The sequence below is a fragment of the Meriones unguiculatus genome, chromosome 18 (assembly GCF_030254825.1).
Source record: "Meriones unguiculatus strain TT.TT164.6M chromosome 18, Bangor_MerUng_6.1, whole genome shotgun sequence".
Taxonomy (NCBI): Eukaryota; Metazoa; Chordata; class Mammalia; order Rodentia; family Muridae; genus Meriones; species Meriones unguiculatus.
In genome coordinates, this window is record NC_083365.1 from 19,937,378 (window position 1) to 19,954,210 (window position 16,833).

At 40.8% G+C, this 16,833-nt stretch overlaps 1 protein-coding gene across 2 annotated transcripts in view; it reads right to left on the minus strand.

The window, feature by feature from the left end:
- Golm2 (golgi membrane protein 2) overlaps positions 1–16,833 on the minus strand; it is a 67,087-nt gene that overhangs the window by 36,153 nt on the left and 14,101 nt on the right. For both annotated transcript variants that reach the window (XM_021649012.2, XM_021649010.2), the window contains exons 2-4: positions 5,460–5,514; positions 2,868–2,970; positions 986–1,076 (exon numbers count right to left, since the gene is read on the minus strand). In XM_021649012.2, coding sequence (XP_021504687.1) covers positions 986–1,076; positions 2,868–2,970; positions 5,460–5,514 — 249 coding nt within the window. The remainder of the gene's footprint in view (positions 1–985; positions 1,077–2,867; positions 2,971–5,459; positions 5,515–16,833) is intronic.

A 16,833-nucleotide genomic window follows, 5' to 3' on the forward strand; every position in this document is an offset into this window, starting at 1 on the left:
AATCTACAGTTGAAAAACTAAAAGATATATAACACTTTCAATATCCTGCTGCAAAACTGAGGAAAATCTAGTATCAAAAACTTTGACTTCTAGTACTTAGATGTTACCAAAGCACAAAAGAAATACTTTTCATCAGTGAGTCACTCTTTACTTTTAATTACAAGATTTTATATAAATTAGATTTAACCAATTGAGATTGAAGAGTATAAAATATAACTCATGTCCATAATTTTTAGTGATTTTTACAAAATTCCCTGTCTTTCTACAATGACCTATGATAGATCAAATCAAAAGAAAGGAAGAGAAAGAAAAAAGAGAAAGAAAGAAAGAAAGGAAGGAAGGAAGGAAGGAAGGAAGGAAGAAAGAAAGAAAGAAAGAAAGAAAGAAAGAAAGAAAGAAAGAAAGAAAGAAAGAAAGAGAAAGAAAATAAAGAAAATATATTTGCTGACTCAAAATGTAACAGCCAGGGCTGATCATGTAGCTCAACAGCACATTTACTTAGCATATATGAAGCCACAAATCTGACAGAGTACTTTAAGAAAGTCTGAATCAAAATTAGTTATTTAAGCCAGGTATACACCTATACTCCCAGCACTCAAGGAGGCAGAGACAGACAAATCTCAGTGAATTCATGGCTAGCCTAGTCTACAAAGAGAGTCCAGGATAGCAAAGGCTACACAGAGAAACTCTGTCTCAAAAACCCAAATAAATAAATATATATATATATACAAATAAGGTCTGATATTAACAACGATAACTATAATAACAATAATTTGCCTAGCATATGTAAGGCCCTAAATTCAATTGCTAGCCATAAAAAAGTTTGTATCTTTTTACACACACCCACTTTACTCAGCAAATACACATCCTTTTTTAAATCAAGCAAGCTAGAATACTTAATGTGTCATGACAAAGGTACAACTACTTTAAAATTACATGAATAACAACCAAAGCATATAATGTTAAAATGCTTATTTTTAATTACCTTTTGTTCCTGCAAAAACTGATCTGCTAATTTCTTAATATTTTCTTCATGTTGTGCTCTTAATTCCTTGATCTGCTGTCCACACTGAAAACTAAATTAGAAAGTCATTTTTTTTAGGCCATCTTAGACTGAACTCTCAAAGTCGGTCCAGAAGCTGGCACATACACTTAGAAAGACAAAACATCAGTCAGCAGAGAAGAGCAGAAAAGAGAACAGAGAAATACAGTTAGTCATAAAACAGCTGAATCTTTAACAGGGGAAAGAAATACTGCTAAAGTTAACTGGAAAAAAAAAACAAAACAGCAACAAAACAAAAACAGAAAACAGATGCCAACAGTCCTTCCTCAAGTGTTTAAAAAATAACACCTATAAAGAAACAATTGTCAAGGCCAATTTCAATCACAAAAGAGAAAAATACTGTACAAAAGAAAACTCTGGTTCTTATCAAATAGATGAGAAATTCTGGAATTAAGAGCCAATAAGGAATGGCAGCTATTGATTTCTTCAGTTTCTACTACTGAAGAAATATAATACAAGTCTATACCATGAAATAAAAGGAAAGGAAGACACAGTATAGCATCAGGGGGAAAAAGTCAAAACCGATAAAAATGGTTACTTTCTGCTGCACAAATCAAAGGATACAAATAGATATTCTTGCAAACAAACACAAGCACTTAATACACAGGTACGTGTTAATGTTCACATTATTACTGCAAATTAAACTTCCTATCTTGATATCACTGGACTACCTTACTCTTACAGCTCCCAAATTAAAGGCAAACTATCAACAATGTTGGTAGGGCAACAATGAGGAAACATTCACATTATAAACTAGCACAATTATTTAGAAAGCAATCTTTAACAAGCAGCTAAATGATAAAACACTTTTAGTAAATGTGTGCTTATGAATATATACTACTGACATACGAAGTGGGGAAAATCTCAAAAATTTACATTAAAAAACACATTAATCTAAAATTATTTATTTTCCTTTACCATTATTACTACTGTTACTTATCTGTGTACATGATAAGTCATTCTATGTAAATGAGTGCCACAGTGTACCGTGTCATCATACACGTAGATGTTAGAAGACAAGTTTTGGGAGTTAGTTCCCTCCTTCCATGGCAGGATCCAGGGACCACACTGAGGTCATCAGATTGGCACAGCAAGTACCTTTAACCCACTGAGCCATCTTGCTGGCCCATGTAATACTAAGAAAAAGAAAATTTCTACGACGGTCTCACAAGTTGCAGAAACTAAGTTTTGATAAATCAATATGCTAGAAAATGTATCTCACTAGTTTAGTATTCAATCCTATAGCATATGAAGAACGCTGAATACTGGCAGGTTAAAACACATACATACATGAAGTAATTGTACACACATAATTATAGTAGAAAGCAGTCAGAAAGAGATAAACTGTTGAGCCTAACTTCTGGTATACAGGCCTAACTAAAAACCCTTCACTATAAAGCTGATCAAAAGTATAGGGCCCTAACAACTCCCCTACCTACCTAAGCAGAAGTGTGAGTGAGGAGGCAGACACAGGAGGAGTGAGAGCACACACTCCCTTGGCAACTCTGAGGACATGCTCCAGGGCTGCTTTCACTTTGGGAAGTTCCTCAGAAGGAAAGACTCTTCTTTCAGTCCTTAATATATCCCATTCAACAAAAACGACAATCTAGACCACCTAGAGACGTTTTCACAGTGTTTAACTATTAAAATAAAAGATTATGAATTTCTAAGAGCCTTTGAAAGAGAAAATAGGATGAGGAAAATGAAAGAAAAAGAGCAGGGGGACAGACAGAAGAACTGAATTATATACAAAAGCTGGATAAACACTTGAGACTCACAGAGGTTACTGCAGGCAGCATCTTACCTCTCGTATTCTAACCTCTTCACAAGGTACGTGTTATTTTTCCTGTAGTCTTGAAGCTGGTCTTCTTGTCGAAGAAACTCCTGACGAAGCTCAGCCAGTTGCTCTAGCCATACAAGGAGAGGAGCCAACGAATAATCAAATTTACTTATTGTAATATTTTTAAAATTTTTTTAAAAGACCACTATGGAGTAGTCTTTTAGTTATGTACATTGTCAATTTCTCTACTTATATTCTCAGGAAGTTAGATAATGTGTGTGATGGTCAGATATCAACCTTGCATGTAGCTCCTCAGGAGTCCTCCAGGTTGGTTGGTTGTTATTTTTTGTGTGCCTTAGTGTATGTCTGTACACTGCATGAGTGGGAGTCACTGGAGGTCAGAGGAGGTGTTTAGAGCTCTCGTACCTGGAGTTACAGATGGTTGTGAGCTGCCATGTGTGTGCTGGAACCAAACCTGAGTCCTCTACAAGAGCACTAAGTAGTCTCAATTGCCAAGCCATCTCCAGCCCTTCCCCTTGAGGTTTCTGAGACATCTTTCTCTGAGATCTGGAGCTCACTGAGCAGGCTAAGAGGGCTGGTCAACAAGCTCCAGGGCTTCCTGATGCCTTTTTCATTGTTCAGACTGTGGCTGAGGTAAAGATCACCAAGATGACTACAATTCTCAAATCAAACTTGTTCTGCCAAACCTAAGACCCGAACTGTAGAATCACGCTTTTATTCCTCATCTACCAAAACACCTCCTATTCAGCTCTACAACAGCTTTGGTTGCTGTCCAACTTTATCAAACTCTGAAAGTATCCACACTGCTTCATCATTGGGGCACCAGAAATTTCAAATATCACACATTTTCCAACATTGCTGTATTATTTCTACATTTTTCTTTGGCTTCCATTTTGAAGTCTGTATTTACTTCTTCTGTACCAACCATGTTCTTCAGCAGGTCCATGAGAATAGAATGCTTGACTTAGTAGGATTTGAACACAAGTTCTTAGATGCCTCCAGAATTGCATTACCTGCAATAGTATTGAAGTCCCACTTTTTTTTTCTGAGACACGGTCTCTCCGTGTAACTCTGCTGGCCTTGGAACTCACAGAAATCCACCTGCTTCTGCCTTGAGTGCTGGGCTTTAAAGGCTTGCACCAGGATGCCTAATTACACAGTGTCTGTCTGTCTGTCTGTCTGTCCCTCCCTCTCCTGCTCCTTTCCTTCCTGTTTTGTTTTGTTTCTTTGAGACAGGATTTCTCTGTGTGGCTCTCTCTGGCTGGAGACAAGAGTTGGCCTTGATCTTAGAGCGAGTGCCTCTTGCCTCTCTCTGCCTCCTGAGTAGTGGGATTAAAGGCACCAGCGTTGCCCACCTACACTGTGTATTTCTTTCTTTCCTTTCTTTTTGCCTTTCTTTCATTTGTTTTTGTTTTTATGAGACAGGGTTTCTCTGTGTAGCTTTGGCTGTCCTGGACTTGCTTTGTAGACCTGGCTGGCCTGGAACTCACAGAGATCCACTTGTCTCTGCCTCCCCAAGTGCTGAAATTACAGCGCTGCTCTGTATTTTCTTAATATGAGCTCAAAGATAATGTTCGGTGAGGCTGCTAATGGCCACTATTATAAAACTCACTGTAAGTTTGAAGCTAGCCGTGGCTACATAGGAAGACCTTGGCATTCAAATTTAGAGTGAGTCTTCGCTCCTTCATTACATTTGTCTGGAAACACCCTCACAGGCATGGCCAGAGTTGTTTTTCCCAGGTGATTACAAATTCAGTCAAGTTGACAATGAAGGTTAAACCATCACATGCCCCAATTCCCAGAGGCAAGCTGACAAATGTAATCTAAGTGCAGAGCTTGTTCTTTTTATCTATTCTTCCGTATAAAAGCTCTGATTATCTCATCACTTCATCTAAAACAATAGCAGCTGGCCCTAAGGGTATAAGAAAGCAGGCTGAGCAAGCCTTGAAGACCAAGCCCATAAACAGCACTCCTCCATGGCCTCTGCATCATTTCCTGCCTCCAGGTTCCTGCCTTGACCTCCCTGGATGGTATACTCTGTCTCCAGAGTGTACAATACATTAAGCTTTGAGAACTTCACCAAAGCATCTTCACATCTGAATGGGTAATGTCAGCAGATTAGACATGATGCGGAAGAAGCACCCATCTTTTTTTTTCCTTGAAACTTAATGGCCACGCAAGCTACAGCTCAAGTTTCTTTGAGAGTTTTTTGTCTGCTTGCACACATGCACACATGTGTATGTAGCGTCCAGCGATCTACCTGGGTCTGCCTCCCAGAAGGCTGGGACTGAAGGGACAAACCACTACCACCTGGCTCAGCCCATCCGTCCTTTTTTCTTTCTTTCTTTTTTTTTTTTTTTTTGGTTTTGGTTGTTTCGAGACGGGGTTCCTCTGTGTAGCCCTAGCTGTCCTGAACTTGCTTTTGTGTAGACCAGACTGGCCTCAAACTCACAGATCTGCCTGCTTCTGTCTCCCCACGTGCTCAGGTTAAGGATGCCAGGCATGTGCCATGGTGCCCAGCAAGCCACCTATTTCTTAATTACTGAAGATTTCAGACATGAAGTAGTGTTTACTTTACAGTTACAAGTTTCTTACCCTTTAAATGATGTATATCTGCCATCTGATACGATATGTTGTTCTGTAGCTTAACCTGAAAAAAAAAATTGTTTTCATTTTAATAATATGTAGTTTAACGTGTTGTTGTTTGTTTTGTTTGTTTTTTTCCCCCTGCAACAGGGTTCCTCTGTGTAGCTGTGGGGAACTCATGCCCTGCCTCTACCTCCCTGAGTGCTGGGATTAAAGCTGTGCTCCACCATGCCTGGCTTCTTTCTTTTTTAAACGCAATGTCCTATGTAGCTCAAACTACTCTTGAACTCCCTATATTATTTTTATTGTTGTTTGTTTGGGTCTTTCTATGTAGCCTTGGCTAGTCTGAAACTGCTATGAAGACCAGCTGGTCTAGAACTCATAAAGATCTTCCTGCCTCTGCCTACAGTGCTGGTTCTACTCTCAAGTGAAGGATGACCTTGAACTCCTGATTTTCATACCTCCACTGCCTTAATGCTTACGTGTGCACCACTTCACCCACCAAGAATATGTAGTTTCATTCATATTTACTCATATTCACTTTGAACTTGATCATAACTGTAAACAAAAGTACGTGCTCAGGATTCAGAGCCATGGTCACTGTCCTTTAGGAGTCAGTATACATAGATGCTAGGACACAGGTGTACAAAACATGACTTCTAAACTAACACCACTCAAAGTAAAATATGCACTTGAATAATGTAAAATTTTTTCATTTTTTAAAATCTTTCAATTTTTTCCTTTTGTCACTTATTTTGCATAAAACGTCTTAGTTCATGCTATAAACAGGCTTTGCCTAACTGTATAATGCACCACAAATAGGTACTCTTGCCCAAAAGTAGGCCAGATTCATATGGATCTGAAGCAACAAAGTAAAAGGCGTATGATAAATATCAACTCAATTTCTACATCATATAGTTTTTAAATTTCTCATTTGAAGTATAGGATATTACACAGATATTTCATTTAACTCTCACACAATTTCTTCCAGTGCATGTAGCTATTAGTACACCTTCAAGATCAGGACAATAATATAACAAGTATGTACATTTCCATGTCATTTAATTACATGTGTGTTGGTCTGTGGAACTACATGACAGCCAAGACACAGAAGCTATTCTATTACCAAAAGAACTCTCATACTATACTTTCTCTTTTTCACTTTATTTGTTAGTCTATGTGCGCACATTCGTGTGTGCATGTACGCAGAGGTCAGAGGACAACTGCAAAAATAAGTTTTTTTCTTCCACCATATGGATCCAGGAGATCAGGCTCAGGCCATCAGGTTCACAGCCCTCTACCGGTGCTTACACTATCTCTTACAGTCACACACATTCCCTTTCTCCTACCATCCAGTGCCAACATACTGGCAAGAACATGAAACAACAGAGAAAATGTAAGAGCAGTGTCAAGAATCAGTAGGCAAGGTAGTATCTAGGGAGTGTAATTCCTATGGTAGCTCAGAGATTTTATGGAAAGGATTCTGTCTGAAATAGGAATTGAAGGCAAGGTGAAACTTGAAGCAAGTAGAAAGGAGCGCCTCAGAAAGAGAAAATAACCAAGAAAATGCATAGAGTCAAGAAGGGCTGAGGTATGCAAGAAGACTCCAAAGTACTGTCTGGTGATTCAACAGAAAGAATAGCAGGAAAGGAGCTAGGGCAGAAAAGCCAAGGAAGGTCCTTTAGACTCAAGCAGGTCTGTTCTCTAGCCCGAGTTCTGAAGATGTATAATACTGAAGGTCAAAGTTTCCCCATAAACAAAGAGCAGATAAAGGCAGAACTGCTCCAAGAGCAGGAGTCCAGCGGTCTCACTACAGCCTTGGCTGCTTTGAAGAAGAAGTTTAAACTAGGCTGATACACAGTTATAAAAAGGAATGGGGCTGGGAAGTGGTGGCACAGCCCTTTAATCCCAGCACTCCAGAGGCAGAGGCAGGTGGATCTCTGTGACTTCGAGGTCAGCTTGGTCTACATAGTGAGCGCCAGGACAGCCAGGGTTACACAGAGAAAGCCTGTCTCAAAACCCAAACAAACTAAAAACAACACAAAGAAATGAAGCCCTAGTACATAGCACAACACAGGTATACTTTGGGAACAGTACATAGTCAAGTGAAAGAAAGAAAAAAAAAAAAAAAAAAAGAAGGGCAACAAATTTCTGAATCCATTCATAGGAAGTGCCCAGAAAAGGCCAGTACGTAAGGAGAGAAAGAAAATGGCTGCCACCTGGGGAGGGAAGGTAACAAGGAGTGTCGAAGGATAAGACCACAGCCTTTTACAAGCCCTTGCTCTACACCTGAGCAATATCCCCAGCCATGCCGAATGACCTGTGTGCTACGGATAGCTCACAGGAAAACGCAAATAGAACAATGGACAAACACTGTGCTCAGGAAGCTCATTATTCAAAAGAGGCCTGAAGAAAACAGGCAGTTATAGTATGGTGAAATAAATGGTATCATGAGGTTCTAGAGACATACAGAACACAGTAGGGGAGGTAAAGAGGGCAGACATTTAAGGACACATCAATTGAGAGGTGAAAATCACTGAACATTCTAGGGTCTGCGATCAGCCCCCACGGAGCTGGAAATAATGGAACTGAAAGGAAAGAGTAAGACATAGCGCTTAAACATAATCAGATGTTATAATAATGACTAATACCAACACAACATATTCTGTACAAAAGAGATTATTGTGGAAAGATAGAGGGAACAGAGAAAGGGAGGGGTACCCCAAGGAGAGAAAGAAAGGCAACAAGACAAAGAGTTGTGGATATAAACAGGGTTTTGTTTTGGTCCCAGGTGTGGGCTGTGGGACTGATTTAGACGGTCCACAGCAGCAGACTATTTGCTTCCTGAGGGCTGTGAGAGGAGCTCTTTGCCAGCTGCAGATAGTTTAAATCTGAGGACTCTGGAGAGGGAATAGATGCCAGAGCCCAGAGAGTGTGGAGGAGAGAAAGACCATTGCTGTTCTCGTTTTTCCCTTGCTACTCCTGGTTGCTGCTGTGAGACAAGAAGTTGGAGATCTCCTGAAAGGAGGCTCGTACTGGTTCCAAGAGGCCCTAACCAGCAGGAAGCAGCTAAGAGAACTGCGCCCCTCTCCCACTAACCCATTCTCTCTCCTACCAGGGTGTTGGGAGGAATTAGGGTGGAGTAGGGAGAAAAAAATATAAGAAATGTAAATAAAAGTTTTTTAAAAAGCTCGCCAACAGAGAATAAAGAAAAGGAGTGCGAGACGGCAGGCCGGTCCTTTTCATCCGGCACACACTTGGGGTGCACCTTGTGGCAACAGGTGATAACGTCAGAGGCTGCAGGCTACCACAAGGCTACCACAAGGTCCTTAACACCAAAGATGGTCCCTAACACCAAAGATGGTGCGCATTTTCATGAATCCAGCAAAATCGTGATATCCAATTTGTAACTTTAAGATAAATTTGGCTGCAGTATAATGAGCAGAGCAGAAGGGACGAGACTAGACAAAGGAAATCAGGTCCTTTTATAGGTGAGAGAAAATGTCTCTAAACTAGACCCATTTGTATAGGGACAACAAGCTAAGAGCATTGCTTACACTTTAATGGTTGGGGAAACTCTCCAAAGACTACTTTATGATATTGAGCCACAGAAAATTCAACTTTCAATGACTATAAGTAGTTTTGTGGGAAATGAGCCACAATGCTTGTGTCCACACCTGGTAGTTGTGGTGATAGTGACAGAAATATGATCTCCAAAGCCTCAAGTACTTGCTCCCGGTTTTGCTCTGTTTTCTTTTTTAATAGTAAAGGTCCGATTACCCTTAAACTCACAGAATAAGAAGAGAAAGGCAGCACCTTGAAATAGCTAAGTGGTTAAAGGCTCTTGCCACCAAGTCTTAATACCTGTGTTTGACCCTTAGCACCCACAAGGTAGAGGGAGAGAAATGACTCCTGAAGCTGTCTTCAGACCTCCATGTAAGTACAATAATAACATGAACATGTTCCCCATTCCCAATAAATAAGTGTAACACACACACACACACACACACACACACACACACACACACACACGGTGGAGGGAGTGGAGGGAGACAGAAGAAGACACAGACAAGCCAGCCAAGGAACAGTGTGCAAGACAGTAAGCTAGAAGAAGCTAACTGAAAATCACGCACTGGAGTTACAGGCAGTTGTCAGCTGCCCAACATGGGTGAACTGAGGTCCTATGGAAGAGAACAAGGTGCACTTCATCACTGAGCCCTCCGTTCAGCCCTTAATTTGGGTTCTTATTACTACTAATTAATTAAAAATTACTATGGGTTCATCACATTGCCACGCCCACTGTCAAATAGGCAATACTCTAGATAAAGTTCTAAAAATACTTAATTTCATTTATCTTCTAGCGAGAAACGGCACAAACATTCAAAGTATTATTTACTCCTTATCTTACAAAGGGATTCTCCTTATCTGGGTTCAGTGTGGCCTCCCTCCCACCTTACTAGCTTTTACAGTGATCTTTTTGTTTGTTTCTGGCATGGGAATTCTATCCGGGGCCACAAGCCAGGGAAGTGGTCTACAACTGAGCTACATCCACAGTCCTACTTTCAGGCTTTTTACTTACAGCACACAGGATATTCTTACTTAAAGTATGCAAGAAAATACTATATATGAGCTGGGTGAGGTGGCACATGCCTGTAATCCCAGCACTCTGGGAGGCAGAGGCCAGCCTGGTCTACAGTGTGAGTCCAGGACAGCCAAATGTACACAGAGAAACCTTGTTTCGAAAAAAACAAAAAAAAACAACAACAAAAAAAAACTATATACGCTCTCCTTCAAGTTTCTCTGCAGGTGGGTGGTGTAAATGGGTGAACAGACAAGCAACAGTCACAAACACAACCCATCATTTGCCCAATTACATCTACAACCAGATAGTCACTCTGGTGGTTTGAATATGAATGGCCTCCATAAAGTCCTATATTTAAATGTGCAGTCACCAGGGAGCGAAACTGCTTGAAAGGATTAAAGGATTAGCAAGAGCAGGTGGTGTGGCCTTGTTCAAGGAAGTGGGTTTTGAGGTTTCAAAAGTCCATGCCAAGCCCAGAGTTTCTCTACCTGTAGATCATGATGTCGTTCTCAGCTCCAGCTCCAGGAGCTGCCAGCCTGCATGCTGCCATGCTCCCTGCCATGACAATGAACTAAACCTCTGAAACTAAGCAAGCCCCAATTTCAATGTTTTCTTTTATAAGAGTTGCCTTGGACTGGAGAGATGGGCTCACAGGTTAAGAATACTGGCTGTTCATCCAAAGGTCCTGAGTTCAATTCCCAGCAACCACATGGTGGCTCATAACCATCTATAGTGACATCTGATGCACAGGCACACATGCAAACAGAATTCTGTCTAAGTAATAAATAAATGAATCTTTTAAAATAAAATAAAGAGTTGCCTTGGTCATGGTATCTCTACACATTAACAGAACAGTGACTAAGACAGGCAGGAATTCAGATTTCAAAAAATCTGAAATGGTAGCTGGGAATATTGGCCTTCTATTTTGTATGTATACACTCCCACACACACAGACACACACAAACAACTACTGGACAGACAGCAGAAAGTGTTATGACATATAATGCAGTGAGGATATATCTATGGTGGACCCATGGCAATGTATTCCCCTGAGAAATTACACCGTGCAACAGATCTGGTGCAAAAGAGGTTTATTGAGGGAAGAGAGAGGATTGAGGACCTGGGGAAGAGACAGAGGCAAACAAGTGGACACGCAGACAGGCAGACAGACAGACAGGGAACAGAGAGCCATGAGGGCAGAAAAAGGAGTGGGGTGGCACAAACAGAGAGAAAATGCAGAGAGAGAGGGAGCTGAGGTGGCTGTTAGTCCTTTTATCCACAGCACAAACCTGGTAACATTGGTAGGTGATGACATAAGCAGTTGCTAGGGCCCCAAGAGCAGGCCTGTGGAATTTACCTGTACACTAACAGAAAGACTGCTTGAGTCCAGAAGGCTAATGGGAAAAATAGAGCAAGGCACCACATATAAAGAAAGAGAGCAGGGCGCAGTGGTACACACCTATAATCCCAGCACCCCGGGAGCCTGAGGCAGGTGGGTCTCTGAGAGTTCCAGGCCAGCCTGGTCTTCAAAGTGAACCCAGGACAGCCAGGGCTACACAGAGAAACCCTGTTTCAAAAAACCAAAGAGGGGGGAAAAAAGAAAAAAAAAAATTACAAACAACTTGCCTGGTTGTATTAGTAATCTCATAAGCAGTCCTTAACACAACTTTCTCAAAAGTTATATATTGTCTTATTTCCAATGAGAATGCTACTTAGAGTTTTCTTTTTCAATCTTCAATGGTTATCAGAATCAAGAATTCTGAGAATTATGTCTCGGGGCTGGAGAGATGGCTCAGTGGTTAAGAGCACTGATGTTCAACTCCCAGCACCCATATGACCACTCACAACTGTGTGTAACTCCAAGAGCTGACACCCTCACTACGGACACGCATGTAGGCTAAACACCAGTGCACATAAATAAGTAAAAAAGAATTATGTCTTGGCTAGGCTGTGACATTAAAAAAAAATTGTGTCTCATTTACCCTTACTCCATGCTATCACTTGTAAACACTGCAAGTATGCTTGCTGACTGACCCTCTATCTCTGTATGCCCCACGCTCTTTGTACTTCACACACTGCCCTCTTACATTGCCTTCATTCATGCTTGTATAATTTTAATTAGCTTTCAATAATTTTTTGGTGGGTGAGGGAAAGAAAGCATCGTTTGGTATCCTAGTCTAGATTCAAACTAGATATGTATCTTCTTTTTGTTGTTGGGTTTGTTTGTTTGTTTGTTTGTTTCTGGGTCTGTTTGTTTTTCAAGACAGGGTTTCTCTGTGTAGCCCTGGTTACCCTGGAACTCTCTTTGTAGACCAGGCTAGTCTTAAACTCAGAAATCTGACTGCCTCTGTCTCCTGAGTGCTGGGATTAAAGGTGTGCACAACCACAACCCAGCTAACTTTGAAACTATTAATCATCCTGCTTCTACCCTCCAAGTGCTGGGCTTACAGGTTTTACCTCCACACTCACGGGTTTGAACCGGAAGCCTACATGCTGCCTAGAGTAACTAACTATACTAACTAAGCTACACTCTATAGAAGAATTTTAATCCAGCAACACAGCTACTCTGGCTGGAATACAGACATACCCTTAACACACACCTTTAATCCCAAACAATGGAGGTAAAGTTAGTTAGTAGAAGAAAGCAACCGTGTTAGAAAGAAATGTCTAATTGAGGGGCAGACAGTGATGAATGAGAGATCTGACAGAATAGGGCATACCCAACTCTCACGAGAAGGGAGGTGACTGAAGCAGCAGCAGCAGCAGCAGCAGCAGTAGCAGCAGCGGGGGGTACGGGGAACAGGAGGCAAGTGGCAGAGAGAGAGAGAAAGAGAGAGAACAAGCTAGACACAGGTGAAGATAGAATGAGCCAGAGAATGAAAAGAAGCCAGAGGATTAGAACATATTGCCAAAGTTAGTATGAGACCAAGCAAAGCCATCTAGTCAGAAGCAGAGAAAAGCCAGTTTGAATTTGTCAGCTTGGAGAGGAGTTTGAGCCAGAACACCTGAGTTAAAAACCAGCCAGGCAGAGTTCAAAAAGAGGTAGAAAGGGTGAACTTATTTAGCAGTAAGTCTCAAAGGCTGTAGGCCTAGATTAGATTGTATGGAGCTACATGCTTCCAAGACCAGGCCTGGCTTAGCAGAGGAGGCAGGAGGCCTCTGAGATGAAAATTACCCTAGGCAACTTTTACAACATTCCTCAGCCCTCACAGAGGTTAGCACTTCCTCACATAATTCCCATCACTTTCATTGTCTTAAAAGTTTATTTCTCCTCTACTATTCTGTAACACTGATCTCTGGGATTTGGCCAATTCACCATATTCTCTCTGGCCTGTTTTTTTCACTGGTTACTTTTCTCACTGCTGTGACAAAAGAAACAGCCTAAGGGAATCGCTACAGCCCTGAGTACACACTATCTCATCTGATCTTGGAACCTAAACAAAGTGAGGCCTAGTAAGTACTTGCACTGGAGAAGCACACTAAAGGGGCCCACCCCCAGGGGCCTACTACTTCCTTCAGTTAGGCTCCATCTTCTCAAGTTTCCAGGCCTCCCAAAATAACACCACCACCTGGGGACTGAGCCCTAACACATGAGCCCTGAGGCCACCTCATGTCCAAACAGCAACCCTGCCCTTCCTATGACCTCTTTTCAGAAGTACAGGTTCTTATCTCTTCTTCTCAGAAGAATTATGTTTTCTAGCATACTTCTTATTCATCTCCAAATATTTCATATACTTCCTCTAACTTTTCATCCTCAGTATCTAACATTTTGTCTTTAATTTCCTACCAGCTCTTTCTGAAATTCTTTTAATGCTTTCGCCAAGCATTGTGGTTTGTCTAGATTAATTTCAGCAGCTGTTACCAGCTCAGTTCTTCTGCTTTCCTTTTCATCTAGGGATCCTGAAAATGGCTCAGCTGTGTCTGCTTCACTTTCATTACGGCTTGCTCTTGGGCAATTAGCACGGCTATGACCAATTACTACAGAGGTTACATATACTTAGCTTTTAATAAGCTACTGCCATTTCTGTCTCCTTTGTCTTCAACACCAAAAAGATGAGAGTCTCAGTGTCTATCTACCATCCCCGGCCCCATTTTAAAATTATCTCACACTCAAGTGATTTCTACAAATAATTATATCTTCTTTAGTATGTTTAGTAATTAGTGTAAACACATACCACATGTATGTATGTACATATGTATGGTTTTTTCATCTGGCTGGTGAGATGGCTCAGTGAGTTAAGAAACTTGCCTGCAAGCCTAACAATTTGAGTTTGATTCCTCAGAACTCTCAGGGTGGATAGAAAAAGGGAACTGACTTTTACAAGTTATCTTTGACCCTTAACATGTGCTATAGCCTACACATACACATAAAATAAATAAATGTAATAAAACTTAAATGCATTTTCTAAGCTGAGAAGCAAAGGCTAGCTTACACTATAAATAAAGCAAATTCTAGACTTTAAACAACAAAAACCCATAGTCCTTCCCCTTCACCACCCACCATGATTCAGCAACCTAGGGATTACAGGAAACTATTTTAAAAAACTCAAGAGATTCTGATAGGTACAGCAATTACTCATCTATACTGTTTTAGCTCGTTAACATGCCAGCTCTATGAAAATGGAAAACCATTAATAACCATGCTTTCACTGATAATCAACTTATAAAAAGAAAAGATTGATCTGGGCTTTCCTTTCAGAGTTTTCAGTTCACAGCCACTTGGTTCTTTTGTCCCTTGGGCCTGTGGCAAGACAGCACAGCATGACTGGGAACACATAGCAAAGGCCTGTTCATCTTTTTGCTGGAAAGCAAAGAGAGGAAGCAGATGGGCTGGACTATTGAGCCTCCCTGGAGAGCAGGCCCCCAGGACTTGACTTGTTTCCGTTAGGCCTACCACTGTGTCCCATCACCCTTCAATAGTACCGTGGACTCTGAACAAAGCCTTCAACACATGGATGTGTGAGCAATGTTCAAGCTCTAAATTAGGGGCTGGAGAGATGGCTCAGCACTTAGAGCACTTGCTACTTTTCCAGCGAACCTTGGTTCAATCCTAACACCCACATGGCAGCTCACCACTGTCTGTCCAAGTTAGAGGAGCTGATGTTCACTTCTAGCCTCCGAGGACAAGCACTCACATGGTGCACATACATACATTCAGTCAAAACTCATATACATAAAATAAAAAGAACCGAGCTATAGCATAACTAATGCATATTAAATGCTTATTTTACACCAGATCCCGTGAGAAATTCTCTTTCTATATATAATCTCATTTAATGCTTAAAACCACCCTAACAAAGCAGGCATAGTGATAGTCCCCATTTCACAGATGAAGACCCTGTGCCCTAAGTCATAGGCACAGATATTGGATATTCTTCCAAGCAGTAACAATCCAAAGAATGGATTGGCCACTGTGACCACTGTGTATGTATTAGATCTGATAGGTGATTAATCTTTTTCTCTCACATCTTACATTTCACATGTAAGATACAAACATTTCAAACACAACTATAACTTTTACTTGACCAGTTAAAGATCTGTCTCTCTTGAAATAGTTATGTGAAGAGTAGGGTGTATAAGACTAAGTTTTATTACACAGGTGGCCTGGAACTCACCACCAGGCTGGCCTCGGACTAAACAATCTTCCCGCCTCCGCTTCTTGGGTGCTTGGTTTAAAAGTATGCAGCACACCTGCCTTGTTTTACACTTTTAAAAATAATTTTATTATATTAACTTACTTATTTGCATGTTTGCATGTTTATGTACATGTGTGGTAGTCAGGGGAACACTTGCAGGAATTGGTTCTTTCCTTCACCATGTGGGTTCCAGAGACAGAATTTGGGGCATCAGGCTTGGCAGCAAGTACATTTACTTGCTGGTCTATCTCACTGGTCCTATTAGTTACATATTTTAAATGAGCAAACAAAGTCTTTGGTCATGGTTTGTTACAATGAACCACATTTTTTTTCATTTACTCATTAACTGTATTTTAAAACTGAATTTTATTGTGATACACATTCATTATTCATTCAATCAATAACTTATAAAACATTTTCTAAGTACACTATGTTCCAGGACTGGGGATACAAAATATTTTGTTGGTCTGGAAATCATTCATCCCATTAGCCAGTCACAAGAAAATACTGCAAAGATTAGAGATATAGAAAAATACAAGAAACATGAGGTGATTTCTGATTAAATTATACAAATTCTGGAGTCATGTCATACATAACTGAAGTTTTGTGAGCAAATATGGCTAAGAAAAAGGAAAATGAGGAGGATCCAAACTAAAAATTATGAGCAGTACTAAACAATGGTGAGCAGAAGTGAAGCCAGCCAAGGACAGTAGGAAACAGAAAAACCTAGTGTCATGGGAGTCAAGAGCATAGAGAACTGGAAAAGAGATCTGAGACATAAGGAGCTGGAAAAGAAAATCAGGCATGAGAAAAACAATTCCATTCAGTAATATCTGACTGCAAAGTGTTTCTCAAATGATAGGGAGTAAATTTATAGAGAGAACTATTAAAGGTCTCTGAGAAGGTAGGGGAAGAAGATCCAAAGAACAAGTAGGAAGGTTGACAGCCAGAACCTTCCCTTAACTAAAGAGTAAAACAGCGTGGGTGGGAATATGCCTCAAGATTCGGCAGAACAAGTTTTACCATATATTTCTTTCCTTTTCTTTTGAGACGGAGTTTCTCTGTGTAGCCCTGGCTGTCCTGGAACTCAGTATGTAGACCAGGCTGACCTAGAACTCAGAGATCTGCCTACCTCTGCCTCCTAAGCACTGGGATCAAAGGCTTG